Source organism: Macrosteles quadrilineatus, unplaced genomic scaffold (assembly GCF_028750875.1).
Source record: "Macrosteles quadrilineatus isolate MER2022 unplaced genomic scaffold, UCM_ALF_1.0 Scaffold_1__1_contigs__length_201487025, whole genome shotgun sequence".
Classification (NCBI taxonomy): Eukaryota; Metazoa; Arthropoda; class Insecta; order Hemiptera; family Cicadellidae; genus Macrosteles; species Macrosteles quadrilineatus.
Window position 1 is genome coordinate 31,147,270 of NW_026542594.1, and position 19,595 is coordinate 31,166,864.

General features: G+C 36.7%; 1 protein-coding gene across 2 annotated transcripts in view; it reads left to right on the forward strand.

Moving 5' to 3' along the window:
- The window catches only part of LOC128981962 (uncharacterized), a 206,328-nt gene that overhangs the window by 58,011 nt on the left and 128,722 nt on the right, over positions 1 to 19,595 (forward strand). Inside the window, exon 3 of one of the 2 annotated variants that reach the window (XM_054400977.1) lies at positions 491 to 527. In XM_054400977.1, the coding sequence (XP_054256952.1) occupies positions 491 to 527 (37 nt within the window). Of the gene's footprint in view, positions 1 to 282; positions 528 to 19,595 lie in introns of those variants that run through there. The other variant, XM_054400972.1, reaches the window with a different exon arrangement.

Consider the following 19,595-nt stretch of genomic DNA (forward strand, 5'->3'; position numbering starts at 1 on the left):
ATTGAGCTCAGTAACAATTTGAGAGTTTTATCTTCTTGTTGTTACAATAGTTTACAGGATTGACGGTAGTATTTAAATATCAGATCCTTGCAGGTTCGTCTTTTCTCACACTTTACATGACCTTACTCCCTATAGAATCCGCAACGTAGCTACCGCTTGTGCAAAACCGTTTTGGTAAGTCGATCCGCAGTTTTTTGTCTAGCAGTATGGTAATAGGAGCCTGTGGGGCCGTGAGCGGAGCGGCGAGGCGACGGTGGAGGCAGTGGCTCAGTACGCCGCGACGAGCCGCCGTGTGTACCTCGCGTGGGACGGAGTGAGTGACGTAGTGTAGTGATGCTGTATTAGGCTACTCATGGTGGTTATATTGATAGTCAATCCCTCTGCGGAGCCACCGTTCACCATCCACCACCCCAGCAGGACCGAGAACCTCAGCACTAGCAATACTAACACCACCTCCATCTCGTTTGTCTCATCATCTTCTTCTTCACAGGTTGATCCGGAGAGTGCCTTCGCCACTACTAAAGAGGGTGAGTACTTTATTTTACCTAGTATTAAAGTGGATGGAGATTTAATTCACTAACTACAGTTAAAATTTGATTTTCAAAGAGGCTTGTTGGCCAACTAAATTATTTCTACTATACAACCAAAAATAGTTGTATAATAATAAAACAAAAATTTTGCAGAGCATAGATTATCTTATTTTATTTCTATATAGCTACTCACTAACATTGTTATACTATTTAACTAGTTATCACAATGGAATAACCGTCATCATGCGGCATATACCCTGATAAAATGAATTTGTTTTTAACCAGTTTTCTTAACGCATAGCTTCAATTTTATCAGAATTTGCCTTCCTCAGTATATTAGTTTAGTATATATTTTTTTAATTGTAGCAAAACTAACAATGTACTAGAAAATAAGTAAATTATTACTGTATTCAATAAACAACATTGATCGCTCGCTTACTTTCCATTTAATGTTCTGGCGAACGTTTAAAAGAATTATCGACGGCAAGTGTTTGCAAACGTAAGCTATGCTCATTGGTGGTCCCAGGGGGGGGGGGGGAAATGGGATATGTTTCCCCCCCGAAATATTTTCATATTTTATTAGCTAATATAAGTACTATTAGCTTGAGCATATTTTAGAGCTCAAATACGTATAAAAATACGTTTTTAGGCTTTAAATTCCATTTTTTCCGGGGGACATTCCCCCCAGACCCACCGGTAGTAATCCCCCCCCCCCCGAAATGAAATCCTGGGACACCACTGGCTATGCTGTAATTAATACAAAATCTAATATACAAAACAATCGAAAGAATACCGTGCATAATCAGGTGCATAGACGTTTTTAGAACACACGAACCCAATTGATTGATTTTACTAAATTTATAAGGATGTATTTTGTGTAGCACACTGTTTTCTGCCCATAAGTGTAAAAACTACCATCCATTAATAGACACAGCAATAAAAAAGAACGTAAATATACAAAAATTAATCTATAAATTGACTGTATAATATTTACTTATTAATTATTTCAGTACAGTTTACTCATATTTTCATAAATAGATTACTTTTAAAATCTTGTCAAATGATGCAGCTTTAGGCCTACACTTTCGGGTATACATTTTATTTTGATTGCACATCCTAGGACACATCCTATTGATTTTGTTTCTACTTTCAATAGAAAATATTTCTATGGATGATTTCACATTCTACTTTCTATTTACCCCCGGGCGGGATATGCCGTGTTTGCTTGGCAGTGAGTGACACTCTGAGTCAGGTGACAACAATGGACCATCATCGCCATGGGGACTGAAATTGGGGCGACAGCTACTCAAAACCGACAAAGCCTCTATTATATACCAAAATTGCTCTTCCTGCAAATGAAGTCGAATATTCCAGGCCGCGGGGTGCTAAGTTAAACTATGACAACGGTGGAGAGGGTTATACTGTATCTCGTCGTACAATAGTATGTGTACACCAACAAGGGAATCTTTGCTAAATTGTAAAGATATCTATTCGTTCGTTGATTTCCCCCGTTAGATTATAATTGTTGTGAAACTCCCAACAATCACAACAATACTTGCTCATTCAGTCATTCATTTGTATCGCTGAGTTTAGAAGTCTTCTCGCACAATCTCGTTTTACTCTATCTATGGCATACTTTCCAAACTTAAATTACGATTGCCGTTAAAGTTTAACCTTTAAATGTTTTCATTCATTTATAAACACATCATTTTAACAATGTGAAGGTAAAATAAAGCTCCGTTATCATCGTAAACCCGAACACAGGCTCTAGCGCTGGTCGGGGCTTATTTTTGTTGGGAGCGTGCAGACCTAGTAGCCCAGGGGCTCACATGCCCTCAGGGCTACACACGATACCTATTGAAATGCCTATACGTGATTAATGTAACACTAGACCCCACGAACAGTGCTTAGCCACGAATGAGCCTCAATTTCGTGCGTTTACCTGATGTTAAGATGCCGTATCGTATTAGACGACTTGACATTTTATAAGTAAGCCTATTTAAACATAATTAAATCTGTTACCATTCACTTGAAATGCCATTTAACTAGTAGGTTTAAAGTAATATGACTCAGTTTTAGTACCATGCTTACGATGACACTTTTCATTCAGGTATTGTTCAGGTCGTCAGTGTCCATCCTCTAATTCACTATACGACTAGCAATCTACATCAATGTCCAATGTAACATTATGATTAATGATTAATGAAAAATGCCTTTGTTTGAAAGCGTTTCTCTGATACATCATATTAACTATTGTCAACTGACCAATTATAAAATTATTAAATATTAAACAATTATTATATTAAATTATTACAATTACTATATTAAACATTGCCCAACACAAAAATAAAAATTAAAACTACCGAAATGTGAGCTGCTTATAAAATACACCCAGTACTTGTGACAGACATTATCAATAGCAATAAAACAACCTAGGCAATAATAAAAAAGCCAAGTCTAGCTGAAGGCTAACTCACATCTAAAATGTCACTATTTTCCATCAACATTCCCATAATTTTGGAAACTCTAGTGCTCTGGCGCTGGCCTGTGCACGTTTCATCACACACGTTGTCCGTGTCCCGCGATGGACTTGCAGCGATTACCAATGATGCGAAGATCGGATGGTCGTGTAACACCGGAATTCCACCAGCTCTGGATGGTGAAAGCAAGACCATGAATGGCCTGTCCTTGGGGGCGGTGAATGGAGTGGCTGTGTACGCGGATGTACACTGTACACTGTACAGAGTTGTGTACTGTACTGACAAGTGGTCTATTATATGTTTCTACTACGCCCCATCATAACCGTCAGACTCGTTTTTCTATTTACTACTGTATTTAGTTACCTATGCTTGGCTTGGTCAGTTTAATAGGCTTTGCGTATGAAAATTGTGCGCTCAATCTGTACATTCTCATTAAGTTTTATCTTATAATAAATATTAATGAAAACCGAAACCAAGAATCCAGCTTGGTAACTGATTACGTCACATTTACTGGTGGAAATATACTTTTCCTAAGACGGATACAGTACTCAAAAGTTTTGAGATTGTCCAAGATAAACGCGTATTGTTGAACTCTACAATTTTAATAACCATTTGAAAGTACCCATACTTTATCATTATTGGTATCAAATTATTTTTTGCATACATACACTCACACACGCTTATATAGTATATCCTTTTTAAAGTTTATTATAAAAATAACTTAGCAATATTAGTTGAAATCTCAAAACACCCTATTCTTTTTTCTAAATTAAATACCATTGGTGTTACACTATTAAATAATTAGAATCCAAGCCTCTTAAATTGTGTGGATATCCTAGAAGCCGTTTACATCCTTTTTCACGAAATTGTGAGATGATCTATCTTACGAAGTGAAAAGATTAGAAGTTTTAATAATTTCACACATTTGTTTTTAGAGAACCCTGACGTGATTGTTTGTTTGAAATGCAACATATATACGATATAGACATCCTCATGCAAAATTAAATTCCAGCAAGAACTTGAAAGGTTGCAGGATATTTTATTCTGATTTCTTCACCATAATAAAATACATGTTTATTGGTTCTAAGCTATGGGAAAGTAACATTATCAAGCAATGACTGATGATCATTAGTGTAACTGTTGATTCTCCATATTAATTCAAAGACAACGTCAGAGACTTTAACGAACTGTTCGACCAAAGTATGTTGACTATTTCACGTAACTCAACACTTTTAAACGCTAAAACACTCTATTTAAAGAATGTCGATCGAGCGGAGAAATGGGAGAGCAAGTCTTCAACCAATTACAGGAAGGTGAATGAGATCGTGAATTTAGGAGAGAGTGTGAGAGTGGTGAGAACGAGAACCGACGATCACCGCGTTGTAGGTGGAGGTGGAGTTATGTAGAACAGTCAGGGTCGATCCCACGTCCTTGCCACTCTGCGGCTAGAGGCTGGAGGTTAGAAGAGCCACTACGACTGCGCTGTTTATAGATTGGCGTGTTCACAGTTATTCAACATATATCATAATGTATCCGTGACAAGGTCCTACATCGTTGTGGCTCAAGGTGATCTTAGGTTATTGAGAAACTCCAGGGCAAAATAAATACCAAAGATGAAGGTTTGTCGGGGAATACGGCGTTGTGTGTGTTAGCTGTGGTGTTTCTTGTTGTCAAATGACTCCATTGTGTTTATCATCGGCTTTAAGATACTTGGGAAGCATTTTCATGGACCAATATTTGTGATAGATAGGTCAATGAGCCACTCACTCATATAAAGAGAGTTACTTTGATATACATTGCTACTTTGACCATATTTACGATACAACAGATACACTTGCTTACAATAAATTGATATTTCATTTAATTTTTGTTATCAGTGTGTAGTATTTAAGGATTAAATTAAACCATAGTTATTAAAAAAAAAAAAAAAAAAAAAAAAAAAAACGGCTACGACTTTAAAATGGAAATGGAATGTCAATGTCCACTGTAGTTTAAATCCAATCCTATAGCAAAACTTACACTCTATGTTTGTTAATAAGGCACGTAATCCTTATATACAATTCCACATAAAGGGAATAGCTTGAAAGCTTCAGACCACGTTCTGCACACAGTCTTCTCGTTAGAGTGTAAAAAACATCTTATTATCTCTTTTACATAGAGTCATCATTTTGTAACGATTAAGAAATCGTAAACATAAGACTCCTTTTCCAAACTAGATAAATCTCGCAAAACTGATATATTTAAATAAGTACAATCTTAATTCTTAATAATTCTGAAAAAAAAATAAAAGTCTTAGTTCATTGGTTTACTACATCTAAAAGAGGACCCATCCTTGACCTTGCCCTTGACATCGACCTTGGCCAAGGTCAGTGGCCGAGCGTCGTCAGTCATTCTTGACAATATGGCCACCACCACTTTGAACTTCGCCGGTTAGTTTGTCGAGTGTTCTTGGGGTCTTCTACATAGTCCCATCTAAATGTAATAGATTTCTTATATAAACAATTGAAATCTGATTAAGAAAAATACTGCCACTAGTATAATAATAAACTATACGTATCATTATTCAATGAGAGTGTTAAGTTTTGAAATTCCATAATAGCAATGACCATTAACCCAGTAATTAATTAAAATTAATTAAGTAAATCTTAAACTAATCTTTGTCATCAAATCTTCAAATACAAAACTAGTTCGTAACCGAAAGAAAACACTTTGAACAGTTGAATTTTTTGTGAGAACCAACACAACTTCTTTTTAGCCAATTTCCATATAGGGATAGATCTATCATCGTAGAAGACACGGTAGACCACAGACTGATTTAATTTTTATGTTCATGTTCCCTGAGGCCAAAAACACTATTCTTTCAAACTAACATTGACTGACAAATTGAAATTCCCTTAGCCTGCAGGTTGGCTGCGGTGTTGGTATTTAATTATTTCAGTAGAGTAGTAGTACCTATTTATTTTTCATATCAACAATATTAAATTCTGTAGAAGGCGTGCTATAAAGACTCAACAACAACACTAACAACAAGTAACACTAACATTAAACATGGAATTAAAGATCCATGTTTAATATACTGTATATTCGTACGAATTATGTTGCTTACATTACCCTACTGGAATAAAAGTTTTGTTCGACTACGTTTATCCAACGCAAGGGTTTGCAGGTGCAAGATGATCCAGAAACTTGATCACAACCATGTAACCACGACCCACGACCACGGAGTCAGAGATGTTGATGTTGAGTGTAGAGATCACGTGATGAGTCATGGCCTTGCCCACACATTACGTCACACACTACAATAGAGGCACAACATAGCACAGCATGGTACATCACACAGTTGATATCGTTTGGAGATCACGGAGACAGGGATGTTGATGTTGAGTGCAGAGATCACGTGATGAGACGTGGCCTTGCCCACACATTACGTCACACACTACAACAGAGGCACAACATAGCACAGCATGGTACATCACACAGTTGATATCGTTTGGAGATCACGGAGACAGGGATGTTGATGTTGAGTGCAGAGATCACGTGATGAGTCATGGCCTTGCCCACACATTACGTCACACACTACAACAGAGGCACAACATAGCACAGCATGGTACATCACACAGTTGATATCGTTTGGAGATCACGTAGACAGGGATGTTGATGTTGAGTGCAGAGATCACGTGATGAGTCATGGCCTTGCCCACACATTACGTCACACACTACAATAGAGGCACAACATAGCACAGCATGGTACATCACACAGCTGATAACATTTGGAGATCACGGAGACAGGGATGTTGATGTTGAGTGCAGAGATCACGTGATGGGTCATGGCCTTGCCCACACATTACGTCACACACTGACACACTACAATAGAGGCAAACATAGCACAGCATGGCACTTCACACAGTTGATAACGTTTGGAGATCACGGAGACAGGGATGTTGATGTTGAGTGTAGAGATTCCGTTACGAGTCATGGCCTTACCCACATATTACGTCACACTACAGCAGCATGTGTGCTTGTTATGTTGCTGCTACTACAGTTTTTGGTTGCCTCGAAACCATCAGATCGCGACTAACACAGTGAGTTGCTTATTGTGATTGTAGGGTATTGAACCCGGCCTCCTGGACAAGTGCAAATACACTTCCAAATTCTATTGTTTGCTCAAATGTATTCGACATATAAATTACATTCTTGTATATTAAACTTGAGCGTTGATATTAGCTGGATAAGTTATGTAGCCTCACTCGCAGAGGTAGGGATGGCATAGATTGTGCTGGCTTATGCAAATTGAATTTCTCACTAGTGAAATCACCGGCTGAAAAGGGTTTATTAGCATTGTAAAGCGACGATATGAAGCGGGCGACCTTCGGGTTGGTTCAAACACAGCATGTGAATGTGCGTGTGTATGTTTTGTCCGTCTGATGGTCTGTTGTCTGTTTAACACTTTCAAACCCTGTCCAAGTGAAACCTGACTTTCCTCCGTAGACCAGCCACTGTGACGTCAGATTGCCGGGTCTGATGCCGTGGCCACGTCCGTGTCTTCATGTTTGTTATCGATTAACATTCCTCTTTTATCTCCTCGGGATCACGCTTTCCTCGCCTCTCCTTTAGAACTATGTACTGTCCTACTTTACTCTGCCTCGCTGCTTCTACTATAGAAAATCCTGAAAAGCTGCACATTGCACAGTTGTTTAAAATATGTAATTAATACTACATTGCAGTCGAGCTCTACCACTGAGCTATACTCCCACGCACAGGTCACTGTGACCCATGTGATATTTTTATTTTTTATTTGTATTGCTGCAAACAAATTTGTTATTAATAACGAATTACTCTCTCCCTCTCTCTCTTACTACATTGGCTCCGTTTGCATGGAAAGTAGATTGACTAAAAGACCAAAAAATACAACTTTTCCAAAAATGTGGCCATTTTCTGTGGGATTTTTGAACCGTTACTTAGTATTTATTATCATTTATAGTTTAATTGAGATGGAGGCGCCACCTAACTGCGTATTTTAAACCAAAATATGAGATAAGGATGGGTGTATAATGGAGTGAGGTCATTATACTTATATATGAAGACTATTATTGTATAAATATGGCTGAATTGGACTAGTCACATCCGTATCTGTATAAGTATTGCACATTTTTTACAATGCGAGTCTTTCATTCAATACAAACATTAGTAAATTATTTTCTAATAAACATAACTATTGTCGTATAATAAATTGGTTTTTATCATAGAATCTGTACAAACCATAGAAAAAACTTTTGTATAACAATGTAAGAAATGGCTAACAAGAACAGGAGAGGAGTAAGTCAGCTGTAATAAGTCAATAGGCAATCAGCAACAGTCATTTAGGCACCATAAGAAAAAGTCTGTTAGCCAAGTCTAGATAGGTATTAAGTCAGCAGAGGAAGCAGTGAGCAGTCAGGAAAAAATATCGATGAGAGAAGTCAATCATGATAGTTCAGTCAGCACACTGCTGTGAACAGTCAGTGAGTAGAGATCAGTTAGCAAGCAGTCAGTCAGCAAAGAGATAAGTGAACTGTCAGTAAAGAAAGATCAACGAGCAGTCAATCTTTAGAGTTCAGTCAGAACAGGTCAGTGAGCAGTCAGTCAGCAGAGCAGTGCAGTTAACGTTAACAATCTTGGACGACGACAGGTTCTGAAGGAACAACATGATGTAACTCTGACCTAGTTTCAATAATTGTCAAATGTAACTGGCAATTATCTGACGGAATCCGGCTCCGACCCGGCATCAACAAACCGGACCGAACAACGCCGTACAGGACTGGACTGGCTCAGCGTGCTGCAACCATGCAACGCCCTGACTGTTATGGCCGGTCCTTAGATACGCTCCTGAATTGTTCTACTGCAGGATTACGAGATACAATTAAAAGATTGCATAAGCAAACTACTGAATAGCTATTCATCCAAACAAGTATTTACATATTTTGTGATCATTCAAAATGTAGTAATTTACATACATGTGACGTGTTCACATATAGCAAGAAACTTGGCTAACTATTTGCAGCATTTTTTAACTTCTTAATCCTATCTGAACATGTAAACATGTATACTTTTTTGTTTTGTATAAACATACAGTGGTAAATGTACAATGGCAAATTTAATGCTGGTGCTTATTTGACAATCTGAGCAGTATTTGATTTTATTTCGACATAATAACAAAATTAGGTACATACAAGCTTACACGAACTTGAAATGTAATAAGTAACGAATGCTTGTGTATATACTGTACTATCCTATACTCTAATACGAGCAAAGTTTGCTTGTATGTATGTATTGTATGTATGTATGTATGTATGTATGCTTTGCACCAAGATCTCGAAAACGGCTCCGACGATTTTCTTCAAATGTTGTTATATAGTTTATTTCTGGCCTAAAAAACGAGTTTACTGCAATTAGAATTGCCATCAAAAAATCTAATTACGTAGAAAAATGAAATTGAAAATCACATTTTTTTAACATTAGTCTTATGGGTTGCTAGGTAACCATGTTGGCTGAATTAAATAACAAGGAAAAAGTAAACAAAAGACTTGTAGCTTGTAATTTTGTCTATCCACAGTATACCTAGCAAAAACAAAAATACAGTACAAAAGGAAAAACATCAGTTGTTACTATTGAGCAAAGATTATACTGAAGATTACTAGATTCTATAGTCAAGGGTAGCAGTGTGGAGTGTGGGATCTGTTTATGACGATTAGATTACGGTATCTGCAATCCTTAAATGCTATGGGAAAGGGAGGAAAACAGGTCCCACGACATAGGAAGTGGTGAAGGAAGTAGTAAAGGCGAGCAGTCTGGAGTGTGGGAACTGTTTATGACGATTAAATTAAGGTATCTGCAATCCTAAAATGTAATGGGAGGGAGGAAAAACAGGTCCATGACGTAGGAAAATGGGGAAGGAAGTTGTAAGGCTAGCAGTGCAGAGTGTGGGAACCGTTTGTGGCATTTATGTATCTGCAATTTTAAAATAGTATAAAGAAGGAGGACAAACAGGTCTACGACATAGGGAGTGGTGAAGGAAGTAGCAAGGGTGAGCAGTCCGGAGTGTGGGAATTGTTAATAACGATTAAAACAAGTTATATACAATCCTAAAATGCTATGGGAAGGGAGGGAATCAGGTCCGCGACGTAGGAAGTGGTGAAGGAAGTAGTAAAGGCAAGCAGTCTGGAGTGTGGAAACTGTTTAAGACGATTAGATTAAGGAATCTGCAATCCTAAAATCCTATGGGAAGGGATGGAAAGAGGTTCCGCGACGTAGGAAGTGGTGAAGGAAGTAGTAAAGGCGAGCAGTCTGGAGTGTGAAAAACTGTTTATGACGATTAGATTAAGGAATCTACAATCCTAAAATTCAATGGGAATGGAGGGAAACAGGTCCGCGACGTAGGAAGTGGTGAAGGAAGTTAGTAAAGGCGAGCAGTCTGGAGTGTGGAAACTGTTTAAGACGATTAGAATAAGGAATCTGCAATCCTAAAATCCTATGGGAAGGGATGGAAAGAGGTCCGCGACGTAGGAAGTGGTGAAGGAAGTAGTAAAGGCGAGCAGTCTGGAGTGTGGAAACTGTTTATGACGATTAGATTAAGGAATCTACAATCCTAAAATGCTATGGGAATGGAGGGGAAACAGGTCCGCGACGTAGGAAGTGGTGAAGGAAGTAGTAAAGGCGAACAGTCTGGAGTGTGGAAACTGTTTATGACGATTAGATTAAGGAATCTGCAATCCTTAAATGCTATGGGAAGGGAGGGAAACAGGTTCACGACGTAGGAAGTGGTGAAGGAAGTAGTAAATGTGAGCAGTCCGGAGTGTGGGAACTGTTAATAACGATTAGATCAAGTTATCTACAATCCTAAAATGCTATGGGACGGGAGGGAATCATGTCCGCGACGTAGGAAGTGGTGAAGGAAGTAGTAAAGGCGAGCAGTCTGGAGTGTGGAAACTGTTTATGACGATTAGATTAAAGAATCAACAATCCTAAAATCCTATGGGAAGGGATGGAAAGAGGTCTGCGACATAGGAAGTGGTGGAGGAAGTAGTAAAGGTGAGCAGTCCGGAGTGTGGGAAATGTTTATGACGATTAGATTAAGGTATCTACAATCCTAAAATGCTATGGGAATGGAGGGAAACAGGTCTGCGACGTAGGAAGAGGTGAAGGAAGTAGTAAAGGCAAGCAGCCCGGAGTGTTGGAACTGTTAATGACGATTAGATTAGGGTATCTGCAATCCTAAAATGCCATTGGAAGGGGGAGAAACAGGTCCGCGACGTAGGAAGTGGTGAAGGAAGTAGTAAAGGCGAGCAGTCTGGAGCCTGGGAACTGTTTATGGGAACTACATTAAGGTATCTACAATCCTAAAATGCTACGAGAAGGGAGGAGAGGAAAACAGGTCCATGACGTAGGAAATGGTGTAGGAAGTAGTAATGCTAGCAGTGCAGAGTGTGGGAACTGTCTGTGGCATTTATGTATCTGCAATTCTAAAATGGTATAGGGAAGGAGGGCAAACAGGTCCACGACGTAGGGAGTGGTGAAGTAAGTAGTGAAGGTTAGCAGTGTGGAGATTGGGAGTGGATTAATGTATCTGCAATACTTTTCAGAGTAATAATTTTCCCCGAGCAAAGCTCGGTCCCCAGGTACTAAATTTTAACGAAGAGAACTATTTTATTATTTGATCAATAACATGTTCATCTTGGTTGCGAAGTTTTGCCACTATCGATTGATAATATCTGCAGCTTCTAATACTAAATAGTTGTTGAGTTAGATATCAATTGCCTAGCTTATTTAATTGTTTTGCGTTAATGACTAACCTTGAATCTCTTGGATTCCTCCACGAGCTGTCCTGTAGCAAGCATTTACTCTGCTATAAATAAAACAATACCAGTTTACCTTTCATGCACCAGTGAGGCTAATTTGAACAACAGAGTTAAGTTTCCTTATTGAATAAGTTATTGTAGTTAGCACACAGTTGACAAGTAGATGCATCGAGAGTTTTTATTTTGAAAATTACATCTACAACATTTTAGCATTGTTTAGAAAATAGCGTCGTAATCGTTTGATAAAACTTTATTATAATAGATTTTTACGAAGTGAACACGCCAGGGTGCGTATTCTTCAGGCGAAGGATGGTAATTTAACAAAAATAATAACGTATTATGATCAATAGCTGCAGTTGCTTCCCCGACATTATCACAAAGCAGTTCGAATGGAAAAACAACAACATAAATATCGTATAACACGGAGATACTGTACAATAGCTAGAACAACATTATCTCAGAGTCCGGTCCATCACGAATACACGAGATCCATCGTCAGAAGATGAGACGTTCTCTGTTATGTAACCCAACATCATTACTGATGCAAAAACTACTTGAGCAACCCACAAAACAACGCGCTCGTGTCTGTTACTAATTTTACTAATTCCTTCAATGCCGCTTTTTGTGCGTCGGCGGCCGGACTTCTTCGCTTGATGTTCCTAATATTCCGTCCACTGCAGCCTCTTCTTTCTTACAACATGGTTTGTGTATTTTCGTTTGAAAAGCTGCTTTGTTATTCGGGACATTTTACCATTCAATCAAGTTAAGTAATCGGTTTGTTAGTTCAAAGCATTCAGAAATAATGTTGTAGATATTAAAATGTAACACAAACGATAAATCTTCAGCCAGTCACAGTTTTGCTTACGGTCCCTCTTGATGTACGTGGTTTCAGCATTATGTATATCTGATTTTATATGCTTATTGAGGACCGTTAGAGACCTTTGAAACTTATGTTACACCAAATTAATCTTAAATGTTCGATAGTGTCATGTCAATCCAGTTTAGTGCAAGAACCTTTTATTAAATATGTGCAAGAACCTTTTATTTAATATGTGCATAACTCTTATCAAACAGTTTGTATAAGACATAGAAATGAACAAAATAATGATTTAAACATTAGGCAAAGAAGCTATGCAACTAAAGGCCCAATGCAACTTGGTATCCCTAGTGGAAGAGATCAATATATATCAATACAAAAATTGTATATTGATACGTATTGATACGTATGTGTATTTGGGCCAATACAGATCAATACACATCAATACATATCAATACAAGTAAATATAGGATCCGAGTCATTAGCTTAATTGAAAATAATTTGTAGCTTGTTAAAAAACAATTTTTAATTTGTTTCAACACATTGAATCACATCTACTATGCACTAAAAATAAAATAAAAATGAAAAAGTAAAAAATTCTTGTGAAAAAGCTCTTGGTGTTCCCATGATTTGAACCTGAGACTCCAGCATGGTAGCCGGCTGATCTTAGCCATTACGCCACGGACGCTTCATGTCTAACTAAGTAATGATAGCCACTTTGAATGCGAGAAGCTGTGTTAGGCCTCATAATTAAACTTAAAAGATTTTTCAATGGCATTTGTGTCATTTCAAGCATGTACCTATGCATGTAATTATGCTTTAACATGTTTCAAAACTGTTTTATTACCAGTTCAAACTGTTTTCTTGCTACTTGGGTGATGTGAGTAGTGTCAATACAATTTATTTTTATTGATTTCTAGAAATAAGGAATTCAATGATGAATTTGTGAGTGATTTTTATCCCTAACAATAACCCATTAAGAAAGAAATTGTTAAAAGTTGTCGAAAGCTGTATTACAATTGTTGTATAACAATTTTAAAACATTTTGATTTAAACTTCATATTACAACAATGTTGATATAAGCTTGAAACAATTTTAAAAATGTTTAACAATAAGTTTTTTGCAGTTGAAAAAAATAAATTTCAATACGAGCTGTAACTGTTTTACAACAATTTTAAAATTGTTTTACAATCAGTTTTTTGAAGTTTAAAAAAATTAGTTTTAATACAAGTTGTAAACTGTTTTACAAAAATTTTAAAATTGTTTAGCAATCAGTTTTTTACAGTTTAAAAAATAAGATTTAATACAAGTTGTAACTGTTTTACAACAATTTTAAAATGATATATTTTTAAATTATATTGAGTTTTAGGTACCTCAGCTACATCTATGACCTAAAACTAGAGTTTTTCCTTTTTTCAAAAAATTACATTTTTATTACTGTTTATTTAACCACTTTACATTGATATTTTGTATAATCCATAATGCTCATATGTGATACATTTTAGAGATATTTTGAATTTTATTTACCCGTATTGATGTCTATTGATTTATATTTACATCTAACATATTAAAAAAATATTCTCTATTAATATCAATGAACGATTTGTTTGCTCAAATGATCTATATTGATATATTTTATGTTTATAGATGTCTAGTGATATGTATTGACTAAGTTTTCAGTGATGTCTATTTGTTTGTATTTACTTGTAATGATATCCATGAACATCTATTGATATCACTAAGCATCTAGTGATATCAATAGATTTTTTCTATTGATTTCTATTGATGTCTTCCACTAGGGATGGTTGAACAAGATGTATTGCTTTGAATAACAGATATATACTGTATACATACAATCATATATTGTAATCCACGTTAAGGATATATACTATTGACAGATAACTTGTGTTATAGTATGACATTATCTACATCCACAGTTATTGAACAGTCTACTAACATAATGGTTAACGGTTCATCCTTTAACAGTTTTACTATTGTTCTTTATATTGGTATTAGAACTGTGATTAATTCAAATTGAGTGGTTAATATTTGATTACTGTAATCCCTTGCTTAGATACTTTATATTATGTCCACTAATAAAAAGGAATGGAATTTCTTTATCCAGCTATTCAAGATGGTTAGAACGGCCATGGAAACGCGCTTTAAATATTAATATTACTAGCAGAGTACCCGTCCTTCGTACGGGGTTGGCATACAAGTTTAAAATGCTTATTGCAGTTATGGAAGAAGACACGGTTTAAGATTTTTTTTATTTCTACCTCTGCACCTAAACCATATAAAAAGTAAAGTCCGCATTGAGTACCACAGCTTCTTTTGCCAGTTGGTTCAAATTAGCTGTTGTCATAAATGAAAAAATAATAATAATAACGCTGCACCCTGTTGGTAAACCTTATAACTTTTTAATGCTACTTAATATCATAGAACCAACTTGTGCAGCTGACAAAATTATTTTAAATATGAATACTCATAAGGTTAAAATGGGAAACTCCAGAACCACTGGGGTGGAGCCCTAAAGGATTTTTTTAAATAAGGATAATGTCTATAAGTTAATCGGGAATGTGAGCTATCATCATACCAAATTTCAACCCTGTCGGTTTTTATTAGTATTTTTTTTTTTGCGTTTACTTGTCACGAACATCCATCACTTTCTCACTTATAATATTAGTAGGATTATCGAAACCGAGCTAAAGGCAAGTTAGATGTTCAAATTACCCTAGATTAATCCTTAATTCTTAACAACATTTAAGACCCACGTCAACAACATTAGGGCCTTTTCTTCATCAAATAAACTAAAAGCGGAAGTTTATTTTATTGTAGTGTTTAGTCAATATTTTGTTTGAAGTGGAATGACCTCAACGGCCACTCTTGAAAACAACCTGGTAATAAAGATGTAATAGATTCGTGGAGGCATGTGTTCAAGTACTATGTCAAGTTCCCATGTGCGGAAAACAAAATTGTTTGGAGGAGATTTTAAGCAGGTACTGCCTGTTACTCCAAGCAAAAAAGGTTCAAGTAATATAGCCTAGCATGCACGGTAGTAAAGGGAGCATCCATTTATAACAGTAACACCTAGAGGTAGTTTTCAAATATGCACGTCGAAGATGATGATCAAAAGTAATTTCGTGTTTGGTTTAGATAACTGGGTAACAGAACCCTAACCAGTTGCAAAATAATTTGTAATTAGGCGTTGATTAGGCCCTTTTTTGATAGAATATGTAAAGTCATTAACAAGACTACAAGATCGCGCCATTCATCCTACACTCATCTCCATTCATACTTGGCTTAAAATGCCTACTTTGTATGGTCACCATTTGAAAAGTATTAAAGTATTAAAGTCAATCGCACCTTTATATATCAACTAGCTGTAACCCGCGGGCTTCGCCCGTTTAACTTCTTAATTTTCAAGATTATCTCGTTCGCATGGCTCAATCACGTCCTGGTTTAAGTTTGTTCGCTACGCTCACTCACCTTTAGGTTGGAGCTCGTTCGCTACGCTCACTCACCTTTAGGTTGGAGCTCGTTCACTGCGCTCACTTGCCTTCGTGTTAGCTCGTTCGCTACGCTAACTTTGTTAAACCTTTACAAAAGAAGCATAAACTTAGAAGTAATAACTGGGTCGGGGTGCTAATTTAGCGCTTTTGACCAAGAACTAAGCTTATCTCAAAACACCTTTATTTGCCTTTTCATATTTGACGAAGACAATTTCCAACATTTCAATCAGGGAAGCCTTTTTATCATCAATAACCAAAAGACCAAAGCTACCTAGTAAACCAATATTCATTCACAAACATGTTTGCTGCCTTTAGCAGAGTAAAACCTCTGGAGTCATTCAAATTATTTATTGAAGATAACATCAACAAAAGCAAACAAAGACAAACAACAAACTGTTTTTTTACACAAAATATATGTTATACTGGGATATCTATCCTGACACATAGATAATTTGATTCTGAGTTTGTTTGAATATAACAAAAAATTTCTTTTACTTTTGAGCTTTTTAGGAACTTAATGTCCCTACAAGCCACTAGTAGTTATTAAATCCATACACCACTTTACTTACTAATAATTAGTGGGACAGATTAATATCTTAGAAACACACACATAACATAAGGAACACACTTACCACAAAATGCAAAATAAGAACAACATCAGTTAACAAATCACAATCAGTAGAGTAACAATACAACAATCAGCAGTATTGGCAAATTTACATAGATGACGTTTTCCATTGACCTATTAATTAGTAAAATAGGTCAAGTAGAACTGTAGATTTAGTTGTAAAAAGCTCAACAAAAAAATTTCTCTCTCAGTATTTTCTTACCATTATAAATTCGGAGGTTGCTTAGCTTTTTTCAAATAACTTTTAAATGAAGAGGAAACCGACCAAAGTTGAAGGTGATATTCTGACAGAAACAAAATTACCTACAAATTTCTATGTACAAATTTGCTATGTATTTCTAGAAAATACTCAATAAAGGCAGCCAAAAGTTGCCATCAAATAAGAATGTGAAAACCCCCGTTTTCAATGTATTTCTTATGGAAAACATGTTTTAAAAAGATTTTTACTATAAATCAAAACAAATACGAACTTTGATAATTATTTGCAAATCTACACGAATTAAGCTTTCCAACAACCCATTAATTATTAATGAAATTGGTCCAGTATAACTGTATATTTAGTTGTTGAAAGACTTTAAAACTGAATTATTATAAGAAGTAGATGATCACACACTTGTTTTGTTTTGTTTATAGTATAAATGTTACCGAAACAGAAGGACGGCAATAGAAAACAAAAGTTCGCTATCTACTACCATCCTCACACCAGGCATTATAACAGAGATCAGTGATGCAAAAGAAAGTTATAATTTAGAATTCACAGTACATCACTGCAGTATAAATAAATCTGTAGTGCACTTGATGTCTCCAATTTACTGTATAATCAACAACGTTATACACCCCTCTTACTTGAGGCAGATTGTGCACTAATTACTACATTATAGTTTTATAGTGATTGCCACAGTAACCCAAAGTGGCTTTTATAGTTGCAGTCACTTTCTCTTAATTATGTTTACTCTCGTCAGGGACGCCCAGAACGTTATGCTCTGTATGTTACACTCTCCAACCTACGCACGATGTAGTACGCAGTAGGCCTACAATTAGTTAAAACATTACCTAACTACAACATTTAAAGTAAAAGCTGCACTCGGATTCCAAACTTATCAATATACTCGCAGTACACGTATTGGTTAGCAGAAAGTCGCTCAGTATTTTAGCGACGAGTTCGGCTGGTAGTTAACTGTGGTAGTTACTGTGGTAAAGTTAAAACTAAAAAATGTTCCTATCAGACGAATTAGGTGAAATATTTTTAAACTATGCGGTTTAGTGTAAAATAGGCCAGATACTAAAATTATGTGCTTGAAATGTCAAACATTGGTCCTCTTTAAAATGTAATTAAGTAAATGGTTACATAGATTTTTTCATACTCAATGCATAACTGCTGAATTCTTTGACTCTCGTAAATGTATGTATGTGTATGTGTATGCCCGAGTTGTGTATTCCACCCGTGATGGCCGAGCTGATGGGCAAGCTGTGAGCAATGGCAACATACCCACTCTATACTGGGCAATAACATGTAATCTTTCATAGGTACCATTCAGCACATTTACATCATACTTTCTTTTATTTTCTTGTACTTTTTCCATTTTACCTCGTTTAAACCTACTGGTACCCTCCACTTTACATTACTCAAGCCACAATAAGCTATTCCACCGTTCCTAAGAATTCAAAGTTACTGTAAGTATCAGTACAATAGGAAGCTATAGGAGATTATAAGAGGTCGTGGGGTTATGGGAGGTCGTGGGAGGTGCAGAACTGCAGATGGTAGGAGTGAGAGTGAGTTCAGGAGGCGCGACGGTGGCCTAGATACAACCGTGCGAGTACATAACAGACTCTATTAACGAGCAGGTACACACGCAGACAATAGACAGCTACATGTATTAATGATGGCTGTTTATGCATAAAGTTAGAGGTTATGTGCACTTGAATGAATTATAACTCGCATACCTCTAGAATCGCGCCACAGCACAGTCGTGATTGGTACAGACTTGATCGCAACACGATTTTCCGGTATTAATTTTACGGTGATTATTTTGACACATAGGTTGATGCATTTATCTATACTATTAGATATAAAATAACTATTTTATACATACACTAGCTGTAACCCGCGGGCTTTGCCCCGTTTAACTTCTTAATTTTCAAGATAATCTCGTTCGCATGGCTCAATCACGTCCTGGTTGAAGTTCGTTCGCTACGCTCACTCACCTTTAGGTTAGAGCTCGTTCACTGCGCTCACTTGCCTTCGTGTTAGCTCGTTCGCTACGCTAACTCGCCTCCAGGTTGAAGTTCGTTCGCTATGCTCACTCACCTTTTGGTTGCAAATTAGCTGTTGTCATAAATAAAAAAAAATAATAGTGCTGCACCCTGTTGGTAATCCTTTTAACTTTAATGCTTTTGAACATCACACAACAGAACCAACTTGTTTAATTGAAACAGCTGTTAAGATTCATTAATTCCATTTCTCATAAGGTTAACATGGGAAACTCCAGAGCCACTGGGGCGGAGCCGATTGGACGGATCACGAAATTGATGGTGTATAAACCTATTCCATGAAATTCTACACGTATATACCAAGTTTCGTGGCAATCGGTTCAGCGGTGTCTGAGTTTATCACTGCCAAACAAATATATATATATATACTAGCTGACCCGGCGAACTTCGTATCGCCTAAGTTATAGGTTTCCCCTAAGACAGACCGATGGAAAGAAAGTACCGTTACGTTTAGTTTTCAAGATGATCTCGTTCGCATCGCTCAATCACGTCCTGGTTGAAGTTCGTTCGCTACGCTCACTCA